Here is an 18,217-nt window from a genome sequence, read left to right as displayed (position 1 = left end):
GACTGCAGTGCTGTAACAAGTCCAGCAGCTCCAATGAAGAAAAGGTTGCCTAAACAATTCCTCTGATGAAGCCGCTGCTACAGCTACTGTATGTTAGTATAAGGAATTATGAAGACCTGGGAAATAGTACAAAAAATATGAAAAGTAAGTATAAGTAACAGGTGGTGAGAGGACTGAAAGTCATACTTATTTAAAATAGTTTTATTGTTCAAAAGCTTTGTAAAAATGTAATAAATAACATTATGTGTGTTTGTAAATCAAATAATATCCTTTCAATGCAAGAATAAATAATGACTGAACCAAATACCTTTTTTAAGGAGTCTGTGGGAAGGGGGAGGGAGGGCACATAAGACCTTGGAGTTCAGCAAGCTGTTACTGCTACCTTTCCTTGTAAATGAAGCCAAGTCAGGCTATCCGTAATCCTGTACCAGTGCTGGCATGCTCTGTTTGTTCAGCAGATTGCCATTTCGGGGTGAGCAGGCAAGCCAAGCACTAAGACCTGAGTGAGGATTCAATCTCTCATTTTTCCCCCTTCTTAAGACTTAGATTAGTTGCTTCTTGGGTGGATTGTACTATGTGAGATACACGTGCTACATGTGTCCTACATGTACATGTACCCCATGTAGCCCAGATTAATTTTCATAAGGTTACCTGTCACAAGGTTACCTGTCACAAGGATTTTCTCAGGGACCAGCTTTGCTCTCACCAGGGAGCAGCTGCTCCCTCTCTTGCACCCCACATGGATCAGGAGAGCTGGACTTGCCAGGCTGGGTCACAGAAGAGAGTGATGGAAAAGCTCTGCCATCTGATTATCTCCACCCTGTATTTATCTTGCCTTTGTGTTAGTGTTTTACAGGATTTTTAAGACCAGTAAGTTTATGGAGACTCTCTCATTGTATCTTTAAATTTACAGGCTACACAGGAGAGCTAACAGCAACCCTACAAGAATAAAACATTATAGGTAAAAGACAAGATACAGTGACAGGAACATGTGTGAGCAACCACAGTTACCACTGCGGCTTACATGAGGAAAGATTTGTTTCACACTATTTTTTTTTTCTGTTTTTTCTTCTTTAAACAAATAGTTCTGTGTGGAGTGAAAGCAGTAAAGCTGGTCTCTTATGGACTTGCATTTGGAGATTGTCCTTGTCCATACAAACAGAGCTCACACCATACATCTTCCCTTAGCAGGGGCACTGCTCAGCCCTCTCCCCTATTCCTGACTACCTATTGTCAGCAAACTTGAAGAAACTCAGTATATATGAGACCTTTATCCACTTAGTCAAGTTTTATTAAAACTGGTTAAGTTCACAACTTATCAACACAGAGGTGCAGCTGGCGGACAGACAAGCAAGCACTGCAGGAGGCACTGCGTAAGCCTTGCTTCCCCAGAAATGAAGGATAGAAACCCACAAGTATAAAGTTACTTCCCAGCATTTTAACTATGCAAACATTTAATTTGCTTTCAATTAGTTATTTATGAATCTTTCATATATTGCTTTTATTAGACTAATAGCTCAGGACTGATCCGGGATTACACCAACACTTTTCAGAAGAGACGTCAGGCAGTTGACTGCAGCCGGGTGAGAAGTGCAGGCTGTGGCCTTTTTTTGGATACTCCTCAGTAAGGACTAACCGAGGAATTCACTGTCTTTGCGGTTGCAAGTCCCCATGGTGTCGCGCCATTCCAGTCCTGTAATGCCAAACCTCCAGTTTGTTATTTCAGGTAAGATGCTTTTTACATCACTGTGATAACAGTACTGGTTAATACTAACTGGCTTCATTCAATTGATTTATCATTATTACAAATCCAGTATTTGAAGTTTTAAGGCATCTTTTAGTATCAGTTTGGAATAGCCAGCTGCCTCATTTCTGTCAGTCTTTACTGAGTCTGAGTTTAAGCTGGCTATTGTTCGATTTACTTATGCTCTAACATAATTGCAAGTGTGTCTTTAAGTGATTAAAATTTAATATGAACATTCAGACGTGGCACAGCTATAACGGAAGAGGTAAACGTGTTCAAAGTTTAATTTTTGCCTGGGATGGGTAACTCTGAAATTCTGCAGGTCCTGACCCTTTTCACATCCTCCCAGGCACGAGTGACCACGGAGCCGAACAGAGACCCACTGCCGGCTCAGGAGGGCAGGGACCTTAGTGCCTATTTGCTTACGATTGTGTTTCCTCTTCGGGGATTCCGGCTGTTTTCCAGGTGTTTCTGATGCTCTGCATCTCTCTGAGCCATGTCCCGCCACCGACTGTCCAACCGGTAATCAAGAGATGGTGTGTTTTTCCTAAACAACCTGCTCAACAGGTATCTCAGTGTGGACAGAGCCCTAGCCATCGACAGGATGCTTTCCTGCAGTGGTCGTGGCTGTATGAAGACACATGGAGGTAAGAGCCACCACAGGATGCTGCAGGAACCCGGCAATGCTGTGGGATGCTATGGGATCCCAGGGATGCTGTGGGATTCCAAAGTTGCTGCAAAATGAGTGGGACCCATGGGGGCTGTGGGACGACCTGGCGGCGGCGGGGGATGGCGGCGGGGTCGGGGGCGGCGGAGGTGAGCGCCCGGCCGCGGCACGGCTGCTGCGGTGCGGCGGGGATCTGCCGGTGCCGCTTCCCGCCCCGCGGCTCGGCCGGACCCCGCAGCCGCGCACCGCCGCGGCCCGCAGGCACCGGCCGAGCGGCGCCCAACTGCCCCGGCGGGGCGGGGGCGTGTGTGGGGCAACAGCCCCAACGGCCGCTCCCCGCCGGGGGAGCCGGGCCGGGCCGGCGGCGAGGAGCCCCGAGGCCGCTGGCCGGAGCACGAGTTCCCTCGGCGGCCGGCCCCGCGTTGCCCTGGCGGTGCTCGCCCTGGGACATTGGCAAGTGAGATGCAGAGAACACCTGCGGGAGCTCGGGTGACTTTAAATTTTTCATTGCGGCACAGCGAAGGGATGCGGGTAGCTAAGGAAGTCAGCAGCTACAGCCTCTAGAACGCCATGGCTGTCAGGGGTGAACCCTTGGCCGTTGTACGAATGGGAAAGAACCTCCACGTTTAAGAAATAAATGATTCGCAATTACTTTTTTCTTAATATGCTCATTGACCGTTTCTGTCACATAGCAGTTATTTTATTCTAGTTCCCCTGGAAAGTGAGGGTTTGATAGCCTTGTTCTCTGACACACCTTCTAAAGATCTAAGTATCAGGCATTCCTCTTTCCCTCTGAAATCCTCATATATCTCAACTCCGTCCACTGCCAATGATAACAACACAGTGTATTCTTAATTTACATTCAGCTGATGCCACTTAGAAAGGAGTTGAAAACATCACTTTTCTCAGATGTCTGTCTGTGTGATAAACCAGGGACAAGTGGAAGAAGCATTAAAGATCTCTTTTGCTCTAGGGGACGTTTTGTTCTGCTGCTGTTCCGCTTGGCCCTGCTTGCTTGTTTTTTAAGCACAGAAACTTAAATGCAATTTGTTAATCTTTAGTGTTTTCCTGACAGTTCGAGATTCCAAATTCAGGCATGGCCCTATATCACATCTGACCCCTAAAGGCCATCTTTGAGCTTGTGACCAGAATGAATCAAAATAAGACGAGGAGGTGCATTTCATATAGGCAGCAATTTCTCTTCTGCTAATAAAAAATTATGGTCTGTACCATTATTCTAATTCTGACCCACTTGTGGAAAACATCTGAATTAATGTTCTCTGTGTTAAGGAAATGTTTAGTTTTATTATTCTGGATACCATTTGCAAATAAATACTTAGTCCAAAAATGCAACCTTTGTTATGCATTTTCAGGATGCTGTCTTTAATATAGCATACAAACATTTTAAATGTTTGTAAAACGTGAAAAATACAATTAAACAAAATCTTCAACTATTTAAGCAGAAAATTTAAATGGGTCTTTTAAAAGAAATCTTTGAAATCTGGAAGTTTTGTAGCTAGTGTTTTGCTTTTGTCTTTATCTCTCTTAAACAGGTTGCATTAAAGTAAAATTTTGCTGGTGTGAATAGAGCTTGTTAACATGAAACTCACTGGAATTGTCTGCATCCAGGAGCACTATGGAGCAATTTTCAACATGGAGGAGAAATTGTTACATGTGTCCGGTAATAGAAGACACTATTTCACCGACAGAAAACTTATTCTGAGTGGGGTAGCAACACCCTGGCGCCAAACCTCTAACTCCAAAGTGAACGGAAATGCTGGAGCACTGAATGAAAAAAGTATGAGAGCAGTGGTGACAGGAGGCGGAGGCTATTTTGGGTACAAGCTGGGATGTGCTCTTGCCTACGCAGGAGCTTCTGTTGTTCTGTATGACATACACAAGCCTGTCTGGGAAATTCCCAATGGAGTAGTGTGTATCCAGGTATGATCAATTATATTTTCACAGCTGTCCAAGTTAGTTCATTTGCCATTTCCATAATGTCTTACTAGTTTTCACAGAATCCAAATACCTAATTGCAAATTACTGCAAATTTCAATAACTGTTTTAACTCTGTGAATATCCCACATGATTTTTTGTCAACTGATTTTAGTATATCTGAAATAAGGAAAACAGTGAAACCTGTCATGTGTAGCACGGAGTACCCACTTCACCTCCTGACTCTGAAGTACTCCTCAGGACCCAGTCGCTGCCCTCATCTGTGCCTTAGTGTAATCACCTGTAGAATGAACATAGGGGTATTATGAGGCTTAATGGATGTTTTTAAAGTCCTTTGAGTTCTGTGGAAGGAATTATGATTATCAGCAAGTATTGAAATGGGCCTAGCTTTTTCAGTCCCAGGACATAGAGTAAGTACAACTATACATACGCATTCCTGCTGTGCTAACTCACTGCATGACAAACGCTAACCTGCAGCTTTGCTTTCAAGTCCAAATATCTTTTCTTATGTATTACAGGCAGATGTCAGGGATTATGATGCCATATTTGCAGCCTGTGAAGGGGCTGACTGTGTATTTCATGTAGCTTCCTATGGAATGTCAGGAAGAGAGCAAGTGAGTCCAAATAGTTTTGTATTTTTCTGTGTGATTGCCCACACTGAGGATGAGAGACTTGATGCTGTAACACTGTGTGTTAGATTTTATCTCTTCATATTATCCTGAGAGCCTGAATCCACCTCCATGCTGTTTTGGTAAATTGCTCTGTGCAAACTGGTGTGCTGGCTGTAAGCAGTCTGCTTGCAGTTCTGTTTTCCTAGTTGTGGAATGATTTCCTCACCATAAGAGGCTCTACCAGTAGCCTGGGAGGGCTTTTCAGTTGGAAATGGCATTGAAGAGTTCTCAAATAGTGCAAGGAAAAAAGGAAAGACAAGGGAGGCAGGTTTCCTCCAAATCCCTGATCCTTCCCTAAACCTTTCACACGGAACCCCTAGGTGTAAGGTCACTCGGAGGAATAAAACCGGAAGTAAATTATAAATTATTTTATATAACTAAATTATAACAACGGCTTCATTTCAAGTAATTGTTTGCCATTGGGTAAAAAGCTGTAAGGATGTACTTGATCTAGGACTCAGAGCCACAGTTTTTATGAATAAAGTTACAAACACACACACCCCCTTTTTTACCTTATTACTGAAGTTCCTTTTATTAAATTACCTTAGCTGGATAGAATATCTCATTCAAAGATGTTTGCAGTTGAGCAATGCATACTTGGAATTGCTCTGGGTAGAGACACCTGGTCACTGAAGTGCTACTGAAATGTGGATATTTAACATAGTGCTGCAAGATGTATAATAACTGGAAATGGGAAATGTATGTTCAGAAGCACCACAATTCTCTTTGCTTCAAGTAAGCTGGTCAGTAAAAATACAAGAAAATACAGGCATAGTTTAAAAATAATGATTTGACCTCTTGAAGTCTGAAACAGCAGTCTAAATGATCTTTTTTATAATCAAAGCACTAAACTCATGACCTTTATTTGGGGACATTTATAACATCCCCCTATTGAATTTAAAATGTATTATTATTCAAAAATGCACAATTTATTTATTTTCCTAGTTGCACAGAGAAGAGATTGAAACTGTAAACATTGATGGAACAAGATTCATCATTGATGGTGTGTATCTAACCTTGCCATTGGGTGTTTGTATAGCATATAAAAATATTATACCACTTAGAAAAAGCCAGTTGGCTTTTTTGGCACCAACTATTTTTTACCAAATACTTTACATTTTTGGCAGAAGATGAGGAAACATGTCATTGGGGTTTTTTATGCTCGATTCTGCTATGGGGTGTGATATGAGAGCCAGCACTGTAGTTCAACCACTTCAGCTTTTTGTAACCGCGTTTGACCTGATGTGAGAATCCGTATCCATGTAAGGAGTTAACTATTTCCATGTGTATTTTGTAGCAGTAAACCTCATTGCTATCCAATAGCTTGTGCACAGGTAGTGGGCAGCCCTTGAAGCAGATGACTTCTAGCCACCTGCCTGGCTAGAGCTGAAGCCCATCTCCCTAGGCTGGTAGCAGCCCTCCCACAGGCATAGTGTTAGCTTACAGCATCCAAATTAGGATGTCCCAGACTGTAAAGCACTTGGTTCTACACTGATGTCTTCCCTTTAAATATGCTTTGCATTTTAAATCACCCAATCATAAAATTGAGGGATTTGCTCTTTTAAGATTTGGCAGTTTCTCAGGAAAAGCTCATGCAAACTTTTTTTCCATATTGTTTCAGTTTCCACTAAACTAATTTACTTTATACATTGCCGCAGCCTGCAAACAAAGGAACATCACTAGATTGATATACACCAGTACAGTAAATGTGGTCTTTGGAGGGCTTCCTATTGAAGACGGTGATGAGGAAACTGTGCCATATTTTCCAATTGAAAAGGTATTTTGGTTGTATTATATTTTCAAGTTTCCTCTTTGTTTACTTTCTTATTTCTGAAAAAGCCTGGAGTTTTCATGACCATGTTTTGCCTGATGCCAGAATCCAACTACAAGAAAGAAAACTAATTTACACTCTTTGTAGATGCTATTCACAACCTTGACACATCAGTTTTATGTACACTGCAGTTTATATTTCTTTGTTTCCTATCAAGGCCTTGACTGTGGAAAATAACTCATACAGTGTCCCGTTAACATTAATGAAATTCCACCTGGACATAGGGATTGTGTTATATGGCTTGGCGCCTCTTTAGCCATTTATTATTTATATTATTTTTCTGTTTCTCCCTTATTGAAGATGACATATATTCAATGTAGAGCTGATATGGAAAAGCAGCCTATTTTTATATGGTTTTATTGGATTTAATTAAAAAGGAGAAAGTACTTCTGGGTGCTTTGCATACATGGTTGGGTTTTGTGTGCCTCCTCTCTCCATCAAGTACTTCACAGTCTTTCAAGAAGTAGAGATGGCTAGAGAAAATATTGAATAATATTTTGAATAATATATCAAATAATATTTTCTCTGGGACAGTGCCACAAGAAAGTGAACGGGATAATTCAGACCAATTGTAATGTCTTCAACACTTGGCTTTTGACTTTTCTGTTACCTGAAAAAGAAATCCAGATTACAAAGCAGTGATCAATTACGTTCTTGGCAGCATTCAAAGCATACATATATTTATTGCTTCTCAAATGTGCTGAAATTAATTAACTGGATTTGCATAAACAGAAATGCTTGCTTACCTTAGCAACATGCATGCGTTTTATCCTAAACTAATACCCCATGGCTTCTGTATTTTGAGGTATTTGTTGCCATCTGCTAAGTAAAAACTAGTGGAGAAGAGATGCCCCTCTGCTCTGTCATTTCAAGAACAGATAAAAACATACTTGCTTTTTCTCTGTAGCATGTTGATCATTATTCCAGAACCAAATCGATTGCAGAACAAATGGTACTAGCAGCTAATGGAACTCCACTAGCAGGTACTTTTGTCTTAGCGTGAATTCATAGTGGAATTTACTCCTCCTCTTCTTGTTCCTCACTAACATCCTGTATCCTGTATCAATCCTTAGTGGACAAGATTGTCCAGCAATTATGAAATCAAGTTGTCTACCCCCTCTCACAAACTAAAAGATTTTCACTTAAAAATCACTTTTAATTATTTTTAAGTTCCCACAGTGTCCATAAAAGGTTTTAGCATGGTAGGAATGAGTTCAGTATGTTAATTGAAAAGATGAAGACAGCTTTAATGTCACTGTATTATGCAACATAAGTAGAACATGAACGCTGATTAAATTGTAAGCCCCCCCTCCGCGCCAAGTTATATATTAAAATCTGAAGAAGCCACCTGATACTACAGCCTGGAATTATTTATTAGAGCTTCCCAAAGTTTTCCATGTTGAGGAAGACAGTTATACGCTTGAGTACTTAAGCTCACCTGTGAGATACTATAACTGCCAGTGCAAAACAAATTAATGTAAAGTGCAACATGATTCTATGTGACCAAGTGATACTGAGCTAAATTTAGCTGTAGACAACTTACAGAAAAGAATCTCTTCACTTGATACTTGCAGAGGGCTATAAAGAGATATAAAGTCAATGGAATGCCCATTGATTTTTATGCCCATTTTATGCCCATTGATGGGCATTCCATTCCAATAGAATTAGTTTAAAAAATAAAGGGTTTTTTCCTTATTTCCTCTTTTCTCAGCAGCTCTTCACATCAAAGACCCTTTTCATTTCAGGAGCAATACACGGTTCTGCATTTCTCAATGACGCTTAGAGCGTCATTGTTCCAAACATCCCATTTTGATCCTGTGCCATAGCAGGACTGAGTATTTTGCATGTTTTCAAGTACTATTACGAACAGTGACTAGCAGGTGATGAACCAGCCAAGTGATATACTTGCGATGTGACTGGATTTTTATGAAGGTCCTTACCTTCTCTCACTGAAGTTATCAAGAGCTTCTGCAGCAGTTCTAGTAGGAGCTGGCCATGCCTACTGTTGAGAACCTTTTGGCTCTATCTTGTACTGCTAGTGAGTCACTGTTTCACATCAATAATTTTGCATGAGATCAGTTGGTTTCATTCCACTTTCCTACCAATAACTTGCTCACTTCAGCAAACTCATCACCACAGTTGGCACATTCGTCCCCTGCTTTGCCACAGAGACAAAGGACTGGTTAGAAGGGTTTTGAAATATCTGGTAATTTCTAGGAATCTGACTATGTTGGCAGGACTTCTCTGAGCCTTGTCTTGCTATTTTGCATGTTCTGATTCTGCCAACTTAATATCCAGATACTAATTCAACACCTTTTGTTCTGTATTATTTTTTAAGATGGTGAAGTTAATTTATTTCAGAGTAAGTTCTGGTACTGCAGTCTTTGGTTCATACAAACAAAGAGATAACGTAGTCAGGTGAAAGTCACTTAAGAATGGTCTTACCAATTCTTCCAGGAGGTGGAATACTCTACACGTGTGTTCTTCGCCCACCAGGAATCTATGGACCAGAAGAGCAGAGACACTTGCCAAGGCTAGCGGTATGTATTTTAATTTTTTAATCAGCAGAATTTTCTGTGATATACAACAGCATCACTTATTTGTGTTATAAATTGACTGACCTTCTTATTGAGCAGCAGTTCAACAATTCAATTGTCTGCTGAGGATATTATAACTTTTGTTAACAGGCACTACATTATATCTGGAAAAAATGTGTAGTTCATTAAAAAAGCCTTTTTCTGAAATACAAACACATGTAAGTCCAGTTTTATAATTTAATGCTTACTATAATTATAAGATTCAGGCCAATCTATGATATTTCAAATGTCTGTTTGCATGCAACTTACACCAAATGGTTTAAAATATTAATGAAGAGAGATACGGCAAAATATCTTATTTCCAGTCTCAACTATTAACAGCTTTCACTATCCAATGAAACAAGTTAAGGAGTTGGAAGCACCTTCTGGTACAATAGGTTACTGAAGGGCAAACAGCTGAGGTGCTCATGTTTTACTCTTTTTCACTTGCTGTCTTTTAAACTGTAGGACTAGTACAGTGTTTAGAATATGAGCCTTGTAGAATATATGAGTCAGTTATTTTAAAAGCATCAGCACAATATAAAGTTACGCACAGCTTTGAGGAAAGAATAGATTCAAGCTCACCACATAATAAATATTTTTGTTTTGTGGTTGAGGTAGGGAATTATATTGAAGTCAGCCAAAATATAGTTTATAATCTTCTGAGTAAGATCTTTTATAAGAATGGCAAATGTCATTTTAGTTAAACCTGAGATGTTTTCTTTAGCCCCTGGAAAAAATATAGTCTTTTCAAATTTATATTTAAGATTTTAAACTTATTTATTATGAGCCCATTTTAAGGCATTATGCAACTGTCACATTTTGCAGTTTCTAAAATGTTTCTGTTAAATGAAAAATGTGACACCTAGCATTAACTTTCCATTTTTTCCCAGCCAAAGCTATTTGTTAAATGTGATCCAATTTTGCAAATACTTTTGATCCATTCAGAACTGTACCTTACCTTTCCATGCCATGTTTTACTTATCCTTAGAATAGACTTGTATTTTTTGTAAATTCAGGACATACTGTGTTCAATATGTTCTTCGATCCTTCCTCATGAGCAATATTTTTAGAGCTCTCTGCACTTCTCTTGATTCTTTTTGATTCGTGTATTTTTTTTTTAAGTAGAGACAAACCTACATTTAGCTGAACAAGAAGGAGCACTGTACCTCATTTAAAAACCCATTTTGCATTGGTTTTGTGTTTGTTTATGTTTACAGAAGAATATTGAGAGGGGGCTACTTAGCTTCAAGTTTGGGGATCCTTCTGCTAAAATGAACTGGGTGCATGCAGAGAATCTTGTACAAGCTCAAATTCTAGCTGCTGAAGCTCTCACCCCTGAAAAGAACTACATAGCTGTAAGTAAACAATAAAAGCACCACAGTTTTCATTTGACAGTGAATCCTGCCACTGTATCCTGTACTATAGTAACTACAGTAGTAGCAGTAATGAATATATGTGTTATGGTGCTTTAGCGTATGTTGTTGTCTGGTTTTAGTTGACAAATGTGCTATGAACAGTGAGGGACCTGGCAGCTTTGTCTGTGCAGTGTGCCAAGAGTTGGAATATTCCAACAAGTAGGCCGCACCTCGAATACTGTGTTCAGTTTTGGGCCCCTCACTACAAGAGAGACATTGAGGGGCTGGAGCGTGTCCAGAGAAGGGCAACGAAGCTGGTGAAGGGTCTGGAGCACAAGTCTGATGAGGAGCGGCTGAGGGAACTGGAGTTGTTCAGCCTGGAGAAAAGGAGGCTGAGGGGAGACCTTATCGCTCTCTGCAACTCCCTGAAAGGAGGCTGTAGAGAGGTGGGGGTCAGTCTCTTCTCCCAGGTAACAAGTGATAGGACAAGAGGAAATGGCCTCAAGTTGCACCAGGGGAGGTTTAGACTGGGTATTAGGAAATTTTACTTCGCTGAAAGGGTCATCAAGCATTGGAACAGGCTGCCCACTCAGTGAAGTGGTTGAGTCACCAACCCTGCAAGTATTTAAAAGACGTTTGGATGAGGTGCTTAGGGACATGGTGTAGTGGTGGACTTGGCAGTGCTAGGTTTACAGTTGGACTCGATGATCTTAAAGGTCTTTTCCAACCTATACGATTCTGTGATTCAGTTCCCTAAGAATATCTCCATCTTTGCATTTCTGTAATATAATATTTGCCATTTCTGGAAGATGAGCAAAGAATGTTTGCTATGTCAGAAATTAAACTGGAAGTTCAGGCAGATTTATCCCCTGTTCCCCTGTATGTAGATCCAGATTTAATGTTCTGAACTGTGGTAATCAGCTCTTCCCATACGATATCCAAATAAAAGCACATTTAATTTGGGTTCATTAATTTCAAAAATAGTTGCAACTGTTTTCCTCCTTGTAAACAGAGTTTATCCGACCTAGAGGCACTACCCTTAAAGTATATTGGAAAGATTTTCAAAGTAGATTAAGCTACTTTTTCTAAAACCCTAAAAGAAAAAGGGAAAGAGGTAACTTAGGCCTTGGTTACACAGATGGAGTCTTAAGGATTACAAAGAGTCTTAACTAGACTGACAGCAGAACATGTCCCACCATGTGGTGAGTGTGTGTTAACAGCCCACGTTAGATATGGCACCAACCACTTTCAGTGCATTTGGTGATCTCTGGAGTCAGGATAGCCATTCTGTATAGGCACATCGGTAATAAAGAAATTATACCAAGGCATGTTAATCACATAAACCACTTGTCCACCAATTTCATTGCACACATTAGTGCAGCTGATTGAAACACAGGCAGGTAGTTTGTTGGCTTGTATGTACATCCATGCATATTTTATATTGCTGCATTATTTTTAAGCTATTCATAAGGAGTGAGATAAGGAAAAAGAAGTCAATACATATGCAGTATTATTTTTACTAACTTGTCTCTTCCCTCCCTCTTTAACAGAGTGGCCAGGTGTATTTCATTAATGATGGCGAAAAATTCAACCTTTTTGAATGGTTAACTCCACTTGTATGTACAATATATACTTTATCTCCAAATACATTAATTTCTTTGACTGTATACAATTCCAGCTTTAGTGTGCATGTTAACGTTTGGTATATTTGCTTTGGGTGTAAGACTTCCGTTCTGAATGTGAGTTTAATTCCTGCTTGAAGTTCAGTGTGATTAGCGCTGTACAAAGCCTGCCTAAAATATTACCTTAAAGCAACTGTCTTCACTGAGACCAAAGGACCATCTAAACCAGTATCCTCTTTTGAGTTGCCATTATCTTCATTTCTTGGGCATGCATCTGTTAACACTGGCTATTTTGGGTGGACAAAAAATATAAATCCTAATTATTAATCTGTAATATACATTATTTTCAAAATATCATTTTATTGTTAACAATGGGCTCAAAAACATAAATATGTCATAATTATATGTCATAATTAGGTATCAGCACACCATGACATTTCGATCGATGATTATAAACTTTTTTTTTCCTTTTTTTAAGACTGCCACTTGAAAATTCATAGTGCCTGCATGTGACATTTAACTGGAATCCCCTGAAAAATTAAAACTCAAAGAGTAACAGCAACGATGAATTTTTCTGTTTTATCAGTAAATATTTCCACAAATATCTTCTGTATTGAAACTTTCAAAATTGTTTGAGGTTTCTATTTTTTTCACTGTATTTTTAATCTATTTCAGTTTGAAAGATTAGGTTGCAGTAAACCACGGATACGTATTCCTACTTCCTTAGTTTATGCATCAGGTAAAAATATTTTATCAACATTTCTCTTTCCTGTCCACCCTACCCTCATTCCTAATTGTAATATAATGTTTTGGGTTTTTTTAATTTGCCCACAATTTTCAGTTTCATGTATAAAAATAACATACTGTGGGCTCACCTAGTGTGCAGCAGTTAAGCGTGAAGTTCAGCTCTATGCAGTGCATTGAAACCAGAATGATCTGTTATTCAAGTCCCACAAAAACAGGTTTTATTTAGGACTTAACAGATGTATAACTTTGTAGAGTTAATGGTATAAATACAAGAAGTTAAATGTAAAAATCCATGACTTCATGAAATATGCTGAAGAGTATCTGCTTTGCTGCATGGGTAAATTTCTTGTTCTCCTGTATCCCATGCTCTCTCCAGAATCAACCCCCATGTGCAGCCAGGACAGAATCCCTCCTTGAGTATTTTGTTGTTCCCACATTTTTTATGAAGTCTCATGATCTTTTCACTAGACCTGTCACCAATCCTCCAAATCCTTTTCACCCAAGCACCCTAATTCAGGCTGACTGAAGTATTAAGATTAAATGCAAACCCTTGTGAGCAAGCGGTCCTGTTGATGTTAGCAATGGTGCCCTGAGCTCTTAGGCACATGATTGTCCGTCACTATCATATACAGCGTGAGATATGCCAAAATCATAATGGCATAGCAATTTACTATTCTTACCTCAAGTAGAAATCTTTTGTTATGCAGCCATGATAATGGAATACCTTCATCTGCTGCTGAAGCCATTTGTTGAACTGTCCCCACTGCTGACCAGAAACGAGGTAAAGTCTGTCTGTAAACTCCCCTTAATTCTCACAGGATGGTTACATACATGGTAATACTGAGGTACAATTTAAGATTAAGTCAGTAGAAAGTAAAATACACCTAGTACTACTTCAGCCTCCAGTTTCCAGGGCAAATGTATGCGTCGTACATTTTAGGCAATATATTATGCTCGTTATAATCTTTGAAAAGGTAAGAGCTTATGTTTGCAGTCTGGGAGAGGCTGCCTCAGCTCCTTCCTTTCAAGGCCCAGTATCCTGTATGTCTTTGGCTGGTCAGTTGGGCCCTAATTTCTGAAGGTATTTGGGCACCTAAGAGATGGCTTTTATCTGCCTCCTTAGGTACATAAGCAAGACCGCAGAACATTTTTAATGGATGTTTTCAAGACTAGAAGAACCTGCTTTGCAGCTTTTACTGCTTCTTTGGGCTTTCAAGATTCTCCTTTGGCGTGAACAACTTTTAAAATAATGTGACATATGTCAACAGGACATTGATATAATGTTGTGGGTTTTTTTTTTATTTTGCATTTCCTTTAACTGTGTCTTTGCTACCATTTGCAGACTTTGTTCCAATTTCCTGTATTCATATATTTGTATGTTGACTCTTTTGCCCTATAGGTACAGAACATTTCTATAACTCATACATTTCGAATAGATAAGGCACGGAGTCAGCTGGGGTACAGCCCAGAGAAGTTTGCATTTGCTGATTCTGTGGACCACTACATTAAAACCAGACCCGAAGCCCAGAATCATCACATCTTCCTCAAAGTTTTGCTTTCTTTAATTGTTAGTTTAAGTTTGATCTTTCTTTCTTTAAGATTTGATGGCCTTTCAGTTTTGCATTTTTTTAAAGAAACATAACACTGACTTGCATAAACTGCACATACTCAGTCACAGTGCTGCTACCTGGATCATTCTAATCTCCACAAGAGTTACTGGCCCCAATGCAATACACAGGCAGTTATTTTTAGATTTTAAAACAAAATTGTAACATATCAGTAGCTGTACTTGAGAAATTAAAATACAGGAAACAATTACAGCCAAATCACTGAAACACACTGGAGTCAAGAGTGTTGCCTTTGTTTATTTCACACCAAAAAAACAACTTTCCAAATCGATTGCTGAAGTAAATGAGAACCTGCAGAAAGAACAAGAGCTACAGACAGCCTGTGGTGCTTCACCAGTGAAGAAAAATGGCTGAAATAAGGAGAAAGATTGACCACAGCTGCTGCCATGGCTCACTACCTTGGAGAACTGCAGAACCAGCAAAAGGACAGACAGAACAGATTACTGTAAATAACACATACCAGCCGTACAGAGAGAGTTCACACTGTGTGAATTTCTTTTGTGAATTAGCTGTATCACTGCACATGAGGGAAAATAAAAGTGTACTTGAAACTTTGCTGAAGTCAGTCCTTGCCTCTGTGCACACTGTTGCAGAACCACTCCCCGCCCTACCCCTGGGGTGCAGAGCCATCTGTGACAGCACCTAGAATTGGAAGAGCAAAAGTAAGAAAACTCGTGGGTTCAGATAAAGACAGTTTGATAGGTAAAGCAAAAGCCGCGCATGCAAGCAAAGCAAAGCAAGGAATTAATTCACTACTTCCCATGGGCAGGCAGGTGTTCAGCCACCTCCAGGAAAGCAGGGCTCCATCATGCGTAATGGTTACTTGAGAAGACAAACGCCATCACTCCAAATGTCCTCCCCTTCCTTCTTCTTCCCCAGCTTTATATACTGAGCATGACGTCATGTGGTATGGAATAGCCCTTTGGGCAGTTTGGACCAACCATCCTGGCTGTGTCCCCTCCCAGCTTCTTGTGCACCTGGCAGAGCATGGGAAGCTGAAAAGTCCTTGACTAGTGCAGCAACAACTAAAACATCTCTGTATTATCAACACTGTTTTCAGCACAAATCCAAAACATAGCCCCGTACCAGCCACTATAAAGAAAATTAACTCTATCTCAGCTGAAACCAGGACATTTAGATAAATTGGAAGTTATTAGCTAAGTTCCATTAGTTAAGTGCATTTATGTCACAGTAGAGGAATGTGCCACTGCAGGTTGCGCTGATCTTTGGACCACTTTCTTTACCTCCTGTAGTTATTGAGGACAACAACTAACAAAGTTTAATTGCTTGTCAGCTGAACTTTAGGTACAACTGTGGTTTTGCACCTAATTTCTAAAGTATAGCAGTTGTACTGAGCAAATCCCTGCAGTAGCTAAAGCAAACAATGTGCATTTTGAATTACTGTTCGGCTAAAATGGGCCTAAACAATGGGGGGGTCTGGAGGGCCCCGCTCCCTCCCATCTGCCACTTATGTGGGCGATTTATCACAGAAATCTGTACTTGCACCTTTTCCATCTGCACCTTTTCCAGCCTGTAAAATGGGAAAGGAACCCATCCTTCCATCCAAGGAACCCTCCTGTTACCCATCAGGAGCACAGTGCGAGCAGTAAGAGTGAGCTTGGGAGACAGTACCACGAATGAGACAGGAGATCGAGAGGAATCAAGGTCGTGGGGCAGGAGGAATCATAGGTGGATTTGAGAATTCTGGAGAAGGTGAGAGCGCTTAGGCCTCACCTCAGTTGCCTCAGTGCAGGGCAGGCAGCAAAGGCCTGGTGCAGGGCCTGCGGGTTGAGGGTGCAGTAACTCGAACACAGCACGGGAACGCAGAACCGCCGAAATTAGTATTTCTGCTTGTATTTTTAAACCAAGAGACACGCAAGTGAGGAGAAGCCACTTTCCCCAGAACATACCACAACTTTCCATAATTAGATCTTAACCAGCGTGACCGGCAACCCCCAACACCCACGCACCCCGAGCGGCCGCGGGGCGCCGTGCCCGCCCCGTGAAGGCCGCACCGTCTGGGGGCCGCCCCCGCTCGCCGCCAACGCGGCCTCGCTGGCCGGGCGGCGAAAAGGAGCCGCCGCCACGGCGGGGACAAAACAGCTTGGCAGCGGTGGGATTCGAACCCACGCCATCGAAATGACTGGAGCCTAAATCCAGCGCCTTAGACCACTCGGCCACGCTACCGCCTGCCTCCTCAGCCGCCCGCCAGGCCTCTTTCAGGGGGGCGGCGCCGCCGCTCGCCCCACCCACGCCCACAGGTTGCCCACCTGCGTCTGCGCTACCCCAGCGCCCGCCGGCGCGCTCCCTGCCTGGGAAATGCTACTGCTGCAGTGGGCGTGGCCTCCTCGCTCTCCGGCGGAGGGCTCCGCGGCCGGGGCCGCCGGGGGCTCCGCCGGGGCCCGTCCCCCGCCGCCCGTCCCCCGCCTCAGGCCCTGCGGGCTCCCCGCCGCCGGCGCGCGCCCGACAGGTGGCGCCGCTGCCGCGCGCCCGGCGCCGGCTGCACACGTGGCCTGGGCGCCGCCCGCGCTGACCCCGGACCCGCGGCCGCCGGCCGGGGAGGCCGAGGCGCGGCCCCCTCTCCCCTCCCGCCCCGGCGCCCGGCCGCCCCCCGGGCCTCACCCCCCAACGCCTCACCCCCCCACCTCCTCCTCCGTGGCCCCGGCTGTCGGGCTGCGCCTCGGGGCACTTTGTCCGGCAGGCACAGGCCGGCACCTAGGCAAGGCGCTGCCCGGGGGCCTGTTCCCCACAGCAGCTGCAGCGGTGGAGGGACAGCTTGTCCTCAGGAAGGCTTTCCCCAGCGGCACGGATCCGCCACCCCAGGGATGTCCTTGCCGTGGCCACGCAGGGACGACAGCAGCCCTTCACTAGTGCCTTTGCAGCTGCAAGAGCAGGTCTGCACAACCTCCCTGCCAGGAAGAGGGTCCGGTGTGCCCCTGCCCCACCAGCAGGAACCCCCTGCCTTCTCTCCCAGCTTCTCTCGGGGAGACAGCAGCCTGCCAGCCCGCCGCAGCACAAGTGCTGCCCGCAGAGCTGCACACCCCTGAGCTGCCAGCACGCTGGGCGGCTAGTGACCTTCTCAGCCAGCTGCTGACTTGGCATCGCAGTGTGTCTTCAGCTGAACCATTCCCACCTGCAATGGGAGGCCCCTGGCTGCCTGTGTCTCTGTGCTGCTCAACAGGGAGCTGTGGAGGCTGGTACAAAGTGCAGCTGGTGGCCAGGGCTGTCCATACGCAGCTTGTCATCCTGCTGCATTGGTGCCTCGCTTACCTGCTTCTGCGGAGCTCAAGCATGGTGTAAGCAGGTGCTTTCCCTGTCCACGTCAATGAGGGAGCTGGGTTTGGCAACCAGAGCCAGACTCAAGCTGTTGCTGGTGAGTAGAAAGACGAATTCTCTTACTCCGGGAGGCCTGCAGGA

The 18,217-nt window shown here is 42.8% G+C and overlaps 2 protein-coding genes and 1 non-coding gene across 4 annotated transcripts in view; 2 read left to right on the top strand and 1 right to left on the bottom strand.

Moving 5' to 3' along the window:
* The first annotated feature begins 2,252 nt into the window (after window positions 1–2,252).
* Window positions 2,253–15,323, top strand: LOC140659172 (putative short-chain dehydrogenase/reductase family 42E member 2). Of its 2 annotated transcripts, none has more exons than XM_072878473.1 (12): window positions 2,253–2,391; window positions 4,041–4,352; window positions 4,886–4,981; window positions 5,984–6,041; window positions 6,697–6,815; window positions 7,777–7,852; window positions 9,327–9,409; window positions 10,666–10,803; window positions 12,354–12,419; window positions 13,101–13,164; window positions 13,880–13,953; window positions 14,572–15,323. In XM_072878473.1, the coding sequence occupies exons 1-12, from the start codon at window positions 2,386–2,388 to the stop codon at window positions 14,812–14,814; spliced, it is 1,335 nt and encodes a 444-aa protein (XP_072734574.1). In that variant the 5' UTR covers window positions 2,253–2,385; the 3' UTR covers window positions 14,815–15,323. The 2 variants fall into 2 exon arrangements, with proteins under 2 accessions (XP_072734574.1, XP_072734573.1); XM_072878472.1 differs by having other exon boundaries at window positions 2,298–2,391; window positions 3,965–4,352.
* A 1,582-nt stretch (window positions 15,324–16,905) lies between these two features.
* On the bottom strand, window positions 16,906–16,987 carry TRNAL-UAG (transfer RNA leucine (anticodon UAG)). Its single transcript has one exon. It is a non-coding gene; the product is annotated as a tRNA-Leu (tRNA).
* Window positions 16,988–17,608: 621 nt separating this feature from the next.
* The window catches only part of EEF2K (eukaryotic elongation factor 2 kinase), a 36,018-nt gene continuing 35,409 nt past the window's right edge, over window positions 17,609–18,217 (top strand). Inside the window, exon 1 of the mRNA XM_072878104.1 lies at window positions 17,609–18,173. The gene's annotated coding sequence lies outside the window, so the exon portion shown is untranslated. The remainder of the gene's footprint in view (window positions 18,174–18,217) is intronic.

Source organism: Ciconia boyciana, chromosome 13 (assembly GCF_034638445.1).
Source record: "Ciconia boyciana chromosome 13, ASM3463844v1, whole genome shotgun sequence".
NCBI classification, from domain to species: Eukaryota; Metazoa; Chordata; class Aves; order Ciconiiformes; family Ciconiidae; genus Ciconia; species Ciconia boyciana.
The sequence above is the reverse complement of the archived record's forward strand: the minus strand, read 5'-3'. Positions and strand labels throughout refer to the sequence as shown.

Excerpts from the sequence above, each read along its gene's own strand:
- LOC140659172 (XM_072878472.1), top strand. The coding sequence starts at position 4,011 with ATGAAACTCACTGGAATTGTCTGCATCCAGGAGCACTATGGAGCAATT. Across the intron at positions 6,042-6,696 it reads AACAAGATTCATCATTGATG|CCTGCAAACAAAGGAACATC; the intron begins GTGTGTATCTAA and ends ACATTGCCGCAG. Across the intron at positions 13,165-13,879 it reads TTCCTTAGTTTATGCATCAG|CCATGATAATGGAATACCTT; the intron begins GTAAAAATATTT and ends TTTGTTATGCAG.